Below are 10,046 nucleotides of genomic sequence, written 5' to 3'. Positions count from 1 at the left end.
AAAAACAACGAGGGTACATGAGGTAGATGCTCTGACAACTAGCCCACATGTGCACTCTGCTACTCATACCTCTGTTCCTACTGTTCAGCGAGGGTACATGGGGTAAAAGTAGGTTGGGTTTCGAGATCCCTATGGTGATTTATCCTATTTTGTAAACTACATATTCTTATATGTCTTATGTGTTTGGCTTGGTATGCATTTTTTGTTTCATATAATGATGTGTATTGATGCACACCTTTATTTCTCTCTTTGGACCTCAACACTACAAGGTTTATCATTCCATCCAGTTTTGGTACCAGTAACATACTACTACTCCCATAGTCACATGATCATATCGCTTGCATCATTTTCATGCAGTTTCATTCTAATTAATTAAATTGGATGGGTTGACTTGGGACGAGGATATGGAAGAACAAAGCAATCTGATGAGCACAATGTTAATCATCTTCGTCAATGTTAGTTAACTTGGTTAGAATTTGATGGAAGTGACGTAATTGATGTTATTATAAAAGTGCAAGTATAAGCTTAATAAGTATTTTTATTACAGTGTGTACAATTTGAAAATAAATGATATGATTATGATTTAAGATAATGAGAATAAGATGGTTTTTTTTTTTGTAATAAAACTTGTTGTATGAGATAACATTTGAATGTGTTTATATGATATTTAAAGTTTTAATAATCTGATAATATTTGACTTGTTGAAAGAGCATATCTAACAGTTCCTCCAAAATGGAGAATACGGGGATTCAACAACTTCCCAAAAATTACCTCCAAAATGGAGAAAGTAGGAGAGAGAAGAGTTTTTTCTCCAAATATGAAGAACACCCAAAAATAATTAATTACCAGATGAGACCTTCAATAGAAAACTTTGAAAATAAATTCTTAAAGAGAGAAATAATACCTTGATAGATGAATAAAATATTTTAATATTATATAATCAATACTGGATTCTACAAAAATGAAAAATCTGTTGGAGATGAATGTAAATTTTTTGGAGATTTTAGCTTTTAGTCTCCATTTTGAACGTGAGAAGCAAATGATTAATCATCTTTACTTCGAATCTGTCGGAGATGCTCAGACAACTAGAAGATAATCAGTTGTATACAACATGTAACTTTGTTGCATTAAGCAAGCGATAACACAAGTCTTTATTACAAAAATCAAAACTAAAAGATAATTACATGGGTTATTGTCTTGGAGCTTCTTTTAACCCAACTTGGAGAGGCTTTTCCTTGCATTCCACAACACACATTTCTTTGTTGTTTTCCTTATTATTTTTTAAATAATAAAAAATTCAAATAAGCAAAATCTAATTATTACAACTGCAGATAACAAAAATACAAGAGAAACTAATTAAAATAACTATTTTTCATTGTGAGTTTCACCTCTTAACCATTTCTTTCCCATAATACCGAAAATAGTTGTAGGTCGGGAATTGACAGGTCCGCAATTTACAGACAAATCAAACTGAACAAAGAGAAGTTTCTGAACTAGGTCTACAATTGTAGGGGTCAAATATGTAAATTAGTTAGAAGTCTGCAAAAATATATCCAATTTCAAATTTACATATTTGGTTCCTTGGTTCAAGAACTTTTTTTTTTCTTACACATTGATCCTTCCGTAAATTGTGGACCTGTCAATCACAGACCTATGACTATTAAAAATGACTAAGAGATGAAACCATACGATTAAAATGGCTATTTTAATTAATTTCCTAAAATACAATCATACAATCAATTTCATTATTCAAATCATCTTAAATCACATAAATCTCTTTCAAACACACATAAACTCTAATAAAAAGATTTATCCACCACACCAATCTCACAACCATCGTGAAGAAGGTAAATCGCTATTTCATACCATCCAACTCCCAAGGCAACACACGGGGACATCGATCACATACTTATTCTGTCGTTTTACGTCAATTGTATCAAATTTTAATCATGAAATTACTTTGTTGTCTCACCTCCTGCATCCTAGTTTATTAATTAGATTAAGACCGCAATCGCAATCACTGCGGTGGAAAGACAAACCCTTGTTGTGTTAAGAGATAAACAAAGGTGGGTGGGGATCATCATCACTAATAGTAATATCAATCAAACATAAAATGCATACCAACCCAAAAACATCAAAAGACTCAAGAATTTCAAGACCTTATTTGCGCGTAACCACCTCTCTCTATTCCTACGCATATACAAAATGCATCACAGGATCCTATCTTGAAGGTCGTTCATTAGAGACGATGCAAGGGTAGTCAGTTTCTTTCCCGTTTCTCCTGCAATGTTCTTTAACGATGATATATCCTGTTGTGCCTGAAACTTTCAGATCAATCAGATTTCCAATCTCCAAATTTCCACCTTTTTCTATATATACTTCAAAAAGAAAAAAAAAGTGTACCTGGAAAGATAGCCGGTTGATAAGGTCACTGGCACTGAGATCGATATTAGAATTAGGCGACTCACGACCAAAGAGATCAGCACTTGAGATGGCTGCTGATCCCTACATGCAAAATTATATATTTCAATCGGGTATTTACAGCCACATAATGTACGATACTAATTGCTTTAGACAGTTTTAAACACACTCTTATTTGACGAGTGTCACCCTTTTTTAAGTATGATTACTGCTAGCTTATCAGCCAACAGTTAGATTGCCAAATATAGCCCAAGCCGACCTAATGGAACATTAAAATTGTTAATTTTTTAGAGTATATGCACTAAACTCTTCCAAATTCATTTCAACTTGAAAGGCTATAAAATGATTTTTTTTAAAACCAACAATTTGCCTGATTATCTTTGCTCGCAAATAATAGGAAATTCCTCTACACTTGTCCCTAGGCACCCCCATTAAAGATTATATCAACACATGTTAAAACTAGTTGGATTTTATTAAGATTAAAAGAGAAACTCTTTAAACAGAAGTTAGATAAAACTATAAGGCAGTGTTTGGTTCACAAAATGGAATTTGAATCCATCAAAGGAATTTGAATCCATCAAAGGAATTTGACTTTGAAGGAATTGGAATGAAATTTGACCACGCATTTGGTTGGTAGGAATTGGAATGAAATCTCTCAAAAGAACGGGAACAATAGTCTTTGTTTGGACTATCACACCCATCGCCCCGCCCACACCGTACCAACCACCATGTCACTACTGTCTTCGTCACAGTTATCACCCTGTCACAGTTATCTTCATTGGAATGAAATCTCTCAAAAGAATTCATTAATTTATGGAATTCAATGGAATTTGAAGGATTCCATCCATTTCAAGAAATGAACCAAACAAAGGAATTAGAATTTGGTCAAAGGAATTTGTCATTCCAATTCCATCAAATTCCTTCGAATTCCGCAAACCAAAATGCCCCTAATAGATTTGGAGGCAGCTATTTCAGCTGTTAGAGAAAGAGCAAACATGTCTTCCGATGCTTTCGTTATCAACCATTTAATTAAATCTTTAATGGAATTGCAAGATGACTTTAAAAAAGCCAACTTACAAGCTACCATGGTTGGTAAACAAATAAATAGATTATGATCTAGACTTAATTTAACATAAAGAAGGTATTTTAAGTGATGAATTTCACACAAAAAACATACCGAAAACTTTTGCAAGGCGACTTCACTATCTATATTAACTCTGTTCTGATCACCAAAAAATTGTACCGAGGAAATAGATTTAGCATTAGAGAACTTCTTCCTTGCTTCATCAGTTTCTGGAGCCTGATAAACAAACCACAAATCATGTTCCAGGCTGACTGCTAACATATGGCTGCATCCTAACAGCGGGTAGCGATTCACAAGCCAGATGATATACAAATGGAACAAATAATAGCAAAATTTTGCTGATAAAGTTGATGCAAGGACCAACAATAGTAAAATAAATAAATAAAGCAAAAGGTAGAGCTATATTACTATTATGGTGTTTATTGTCTCCCATAGAGTTCCACTAGATAATATTAAATTTAGAGGCACCTGTTTTAGACAATCTTACACATGATTAAATGCAAATTAACTAAATGACTCCTCATCCAATCTATGAAAAGTGAAGTACATTTAAGAATTCATATTTGTCACAATGCTGATATAGGAATGCTTCAATTTGCAAAAAAAAAAGTAGCAAACTTTAATTGGCGAACAGAGGCAGTAAATACATGATATTCTTCAGATCAACTTAAATCATATATTATTTTATCAGTTGTGCTGCATATTTCATTAACAAATGCGTCTTCATGAAAGTGGCAGGCTGCCCATTGATGCAGATCACATCTTGCATGCCTAATTATCTAGGAAGTGGGAACGCTTCAATTTGCATTGGCAGAAATGGGGATACAAAATACAATGGCAGGGAAGATATTGACATAGGTCATGAACAGGAAATCCATGAGATCCTAATCAAATCAATTCTATGATAAGTTCACGTTATACAATTTCCATTCTACAAGATCCTCCATATCTAAGCAGAAGCAATACTTATAACTTTATATACACATACTTAGGTAGCTTCATCCTTCAAGATATACCTCTCCAAGCTTCTATTATATCAAGAATTAGGATTTATGAGTTTGACCGTTAAATTATATAAAATACCCACACGAGATTCTCCAGGGAGATCAACTTGTGCAACGACTAACTCAGATCTATATGACATGACTGGTCAACAAAAAGACTCCACAGATGGAATTTTATCACATATTCTATAAAGCACACTAGACATATATAATAGTAATTCCCATAAAAAAGCAGAAAATGTCTAAGTTTATTAAAGAAAAATATACCAGTGATGATCATGCACTAAATTAGCAAAACAATATACAGGACCGCACCTAAAGGCAAGCATGGGGAAGGCAGAAAATATGATTACAATTTGGGGTAATCTAGAAATGTAGGAAATGATGTTATACTTTAAGTGGGTGGCACCCCTATAAGATATGTGGATGTTCATTACGGGTGCGTTTGGTACATCGGACAGGACGGGACAAGACTGAACAAAGGGTTGTTGTCTCACATTTAGTGCAACATTGGACTGGGACAGGACGGGACTGGGACAAAAATGCATTTTTTGGTCCCCCAAAATAGGTGGAAGAAAGATCTGAGAGATGGGAAAAGATTGATAAACTACAGAACTACCAATGTCAAATTAAACCCTACAACGCTCTTTAATTCTTTCACCCGCCAACCTCACTGTCATCTCTCCAGTCTTGTCCTGTTCAGTTGTATCCAATTCTGTCCAATCTCGTCCGCATATCAAACACACCCTGAGCAATAAATAGTTCATATGATGAATGGCGTACGATAAGGCAGTTTCTATCACCATCTCCTATATAACCACCAGTCTATATTGTGTCATCTCCAACTTCCAAAAAATATTTATGTACTAGAAGTGTGTCAATATTCACCAGATGAACATAGTATTTTGGGCATATGATATATAGAAGTTTGCTTCAGCTAATTGAACCAAGTGATCCAGGGACTTAGGGAACTGGATTCAAAGCCTCTAGGCGCTACAATGATGTTCAATCAACTAGATATTATTACAACCATAGGGATCTTTAATATTCACACCAGATCATTTTACTCGCACTTAATGCAAACATGTAGAAGAATTTGTGTACCTGTACTTTCATTGAGCTACTTTTTCTCATAAAACCACTGTCCATTCCATAATCTGCAAAGAAACTGGATGACTTAGGTGGCACAGCATGACTGATTGAATTCATGCCTCGAGGACCTGTCTCTGCATCATGGAAATTATCTACATACTCAAAACGGGAGCTATAAGGTGTTGTTGCGGTCGACGGTGTACTACTTGCTGAGGTGGACACTTGTGCAACTGGTTCTTCGGGCTTCTGGTCGTACAAGCTTTCATTTGTCTACAAATAAGTGATGAACTCTAAATGATTAATGTGCACAAAATGTACGAAGAAGACTAATAAATGCTGAAATAGCGTGCATAATAAGATTTATAAGAAAAAAAATACATTAACACCTTACAACGTCAATCAGGATTAACAAAGATAAGTGAGATAACAGAAAAGCATCTACCTTGGTACTAAGCTTTCTTGCACCAAGCCCCCCAGTCTTCCCAGTTTTTTTAGCACCAACAGGTTTCTTGATAGAGCTTGTAAGAATTTTAGGAGGAGCTCTCACTGGAGCAGAGACATTGGTGTCATGCTTTGCTGATGAGCTCTCTTTGGGGGTTTCACTGAGAGTGACGTTAGGAGATCCGATGGCAGCTTCTGCTGACTTAGGAGAAGCAGGTGACAATGGCAAGCTAGCTTCTGCAGAAAGTCTTGCAACTTCTTTTGCAAGTAAGTGTTTATATAACTGAGCTGCCCTTGAGGTGTACTTGGCATCAATTCTCCCTCCATCATTCCACCCGTGCTGCTTGAAGAAGACCTGAGCACGATTATTTCCCCCCAACCACATCATTTTTAGTTGTTCTGGAGACCATGAATCTAAATTGGTTGACCTACGAAGGTTAAAAAAGATTCAGGTAAAGAAGAAATGATACCTACCAAAATTAACATGCAAAACTCCCTACATAACATAATGGGTGTCCTAGTTTGACTTTTACATGTCAAATTTCTCATCCAAAACTAGAACAAATACTTTCACGTCTTTACACCATTTTTCACATTTTCAAAGCATATGTCCAGTTCAATATGGCTATCAATGTATTTATCATCAACAGTCAAAACCAACCAGTTGTTTGGAACAGACAAGAGTATGAACTACTAAGATATAAACTCCACTCTTATTTAGTAAACCACAAGGGTGGTGCCCGATTGATTTAAGCTTGAGCTCCAAAGATCAAAAGTGTCTGGAGGTCCCATGTCCGAATCCAAGGAGGAATAAAAAATCCCCTTGTGGCCATGGAGGTTCAAATGCAATGACTCCAGGCTGCCCGCTTGTCGCCCTGGGATTAGTCGGCTCGCATAGCGGGTTGAATATCTAGGTTAATAAAAAAAACTCTTATTTAGTGAAAGTTAAGAACCATAATGTGTAAAAATCAGGCAATCTGTGAACATGGAGAGAATGAAGTACTTAGGCTAAAATCATGCATTCAACTAGTTCATCCGTATGACAATTGTACCAATTATCAGCATTCAACCACATATATCAAGGCATGAACCCTAGGTAAATTTATCATTTCCCAGAAAAATAGCCAAACTCTCGTTTCTATGGCAATTAAGGGGGGATAATTGCAACAGAAAACAATAGACCTTTCCTAATTACCATCACTTTAGCATCACAAAAGCCAACGTTCTCTGTTCTCAACTTTTGGTTATCTTAAAACAACTTTGAATTTCGAATTTGCCAAACGTACTTCATCTTCATACACTATCATGGATTTAAATTAGTCCAGCTTACACATTGATCATTCAATTAAAACATTTGTCATCGTACAACAAATTTTTACTTCAACCAAATCAGATTTACGCCAACCTTAGTTCGTTCTACAGCCTGATCATCAATGTATCACATAGCCGTACCGTACAAATATCAAAAACATGGAAATAAATAAACATCACCTAACGAAACTGATATGAACACCGAGACTACGATGCGTGGCGGAACAATCTAGACACAAGAAGACCCCGTAGGTTACCGACGCCCATGTTGGATTCTTGGCGTTACAATCAAAACACATCTGATACGATTAAACACACAAAAATATCAAACAAAAATGTCCACGAACAAATCATAGAGATGGAAAAAGACATCTAAATTTAAAAGAAATTCTGAAACCTTATTCTCCGATTTGGCTTTGAGCTTCCTGAAAACGGTGGTTTTGTCGGTGAAATGATCAGAAGCCATTAGAGAAATCCAGAAGGTCCCGAAGGAGGAAAATTGATTCGAGATTCTTCGAAGCAGAGATTAGAAACCTCCTTCAGGAAACGCTAACCGACGAAACGGAAGATACAACAAAAAGAAGAATACCAGAGAAATATATGTTAAACCACTAATTTAATATTTCTTTTTTCCTTTTGTGTGCTACACGATTTTTACAAAATGCGCTTGCTCTACTCATTTGTATCATCAACCATATCAATTAGGATTGACAAGAGGAACCGGGTATCCAAATGCAGAACCGGAACTGCCTTGGAACTGCCGGTTTCAGAACCAGAATCTATTCGAGTGGTTCCGGTTCCTAAAATACGGAACTGATTGAGAATGGTTCCGGTTCTCAATTTTTCGGAACCGTTACCCATCGGGACCAGTTCCGAGTACCCAATATTTTTCAATAAAAAATAATAATTTTTTAATACTAAATTTAAATTAGGTCAAGAACTTATAACTCTAGGTTCAGAATTTGAGATAAAATGATTCGTATTTTTTCAAATTGTGTGTTCAATTGGATTCGTAGTATGTAATCGTTAAACTTTCAACATTTACAATTATAATATGTAATCGTTAAACTTTCAACATTTACTATTAGTCTATTATGGTTTGTAATCGTTAAACAATATTTGTAACCATTATTCTGTATAATTTGTATTCTTGTTTATTTATTTAGTGTTTTGGCAATTTTTTATCTTTTATTTCTAAATAACAAAATTTTAATATTTTAGGAAGCGGGTACCCGGAACAGGTTCCAAAAATTCAAGAACCGCACTAGGCGGTTCCGATTCCGGTTCCAATATCTCAAGAACCGTCAGTTCCTGTCAAATGGGACGGGTACCCGCCTATGCTCACCCCTAGACTATCAATTTAATTGGTACCAACTAAAGTGGTTGGTATGGTATTTATAAATTTGATCGGTACATGATATTGAAAATCGTGTACTACAGTGATTATCATGAGAAACATTTATGATACTTCGAAACAAAACTGGAATAATATAAATAAATATCAAAATTGCTATATTCCAAAATCGATGATTCTCAACGGCCATCCTCCATAAACATCTAACAAGCTCTCATCCAAATCAGGTCTCCTTATGATTTGTTATACATGTCGACAAGAAAATGTGTTAGGCTTCACGTCTAGTGAATTCAAGAAGTTTATGTGAGAAATATGAAACGAAAAGATAAATGAATGTACAAAAACATATATTTTCCCCATTGAATGTGTTACATCATGAACAACTCTTTTCCAAATATACCATATTTAAATTTCCAATTAACATCTTTCAAATGACAAGAAATATATGTTTCTGTTAACTGTGGCGGAACACAAAAGTAGGCAACATGTCATTGTTTGAGTTTCACTGCAGATCAAATGGTTATCCATATTTGTCTTGATGCGAATTTCTGGCACACGACTCTAATGATCCTGGAACATACTAATTCATCAGAAGGTTTCACCTTTTGAGTCAGTGGCCAATGTATGACTTTACACAAGTCTGTACCATAATGCCTCGATGACTTGATATTACTCTCTAGCTACAATTGGTTAAAAACTAACCCATACGCCTATATATCTAATGCATTACAGACTAAATTACATTACCCGATGTTTGGATGATGAAACATGCCAACAACATGTGATTTCAAGCATTATGCATTTTAGCGTCCAGTTTTCAAATTTTTAACAATATAAATATGGCAAAAGCTCAAACCATTTGAACATCTAACAATTTTTCAACCAAAAAACTAAATTGTCGAATCTCATAAAGTTAACAAATTTAAACAATTATGCATTTATCAACGTAATTTGTAAATCAATCTCCCAAAATGTAATCAAATTAAACCCCATTAAAAAAAATCAATCCTTAAGGTGATCAAAATATGGGAATATAGGATTTCAGATACACAATAGATTTCAACAAAATAGTCTTTAATGTTTTACAAAAGTCATGAATCAAATATAATATGACAAATGTACATCAAACAATGGTAAGAAATCATAGAAATCTCTCTCTCTCTCTCTCTCTCTCTCTATATATATATATATATATATTAAAGAAAGAACCAAGAGTATTAAGGTGGCACCATGAGAATTGAGTATTGAGGTGTTGGTGAATTGTGGTTGAGTTTGAGATATCCCACATTGACGAGAAGTTGAAAGATTGGGATAAGGATGTGTGTATAAGAAAGAAGAT

At 34.9% G+C, this 10,046-nt stretch overlaps 1 protein-coding gene across 1 annotated transcript; it reads right to left on the bottom strand.

The window, feature by feature from the left end:
* Window positions 1-2,072: 2,072 nt before the first annotated feature.
* LOC112522127 (probable ADP-ribosylation factor GTPase-activating protein AGD9) lies at window positions 2,073-7,852 on the bottom strand. Its single transcript, XM_025131207.1, has 7 exons — window positions 7,751-7,852; window positions 7,534-7,652; window positions 6,044-6,470; window positions 5,614-5,871; window positions 3,599-3,721; window positions 2,404-2,505; window positions 2,073-2,318 (listed from the first exon to the last, which is right to left on the bottom strand). The coding sequence occupies exons 1-7, from the start codon at window positions 7,817-7,819 to the stop codon at window positions 2,211-2,213; spliced, it is 1,206 nt and encodes a 401-aa protein (XP_024986975.1). The 5' UTR covers window positions 7,820-7,852; the 3' UTR covers window positions 2,073-2,210.
* Between the last annotated feature and the right edge of the window lie 2,194 nt (window positions 7,853-10,046).

This window comes from Cynara cardunculus (genome assembly GCF_001531365.2).
Source record: "Cynara cardunculus var. scolymus isolate 2C chromosome LG 11, CcrdV1, whole genome shotgun sequence".
Taxonomy (NCBI): domain Eukaryota; kingdom Viridiplantae; phylum Streptophyta; class Magnoliopsida; order Asterales; family Asteraceae; genus Cynara; species Cynara cardunculus.
Note: the sequence above shows the minus strand (reverse complement) of the source record. Positions and strands in the feature narration are given on the sequence as shown.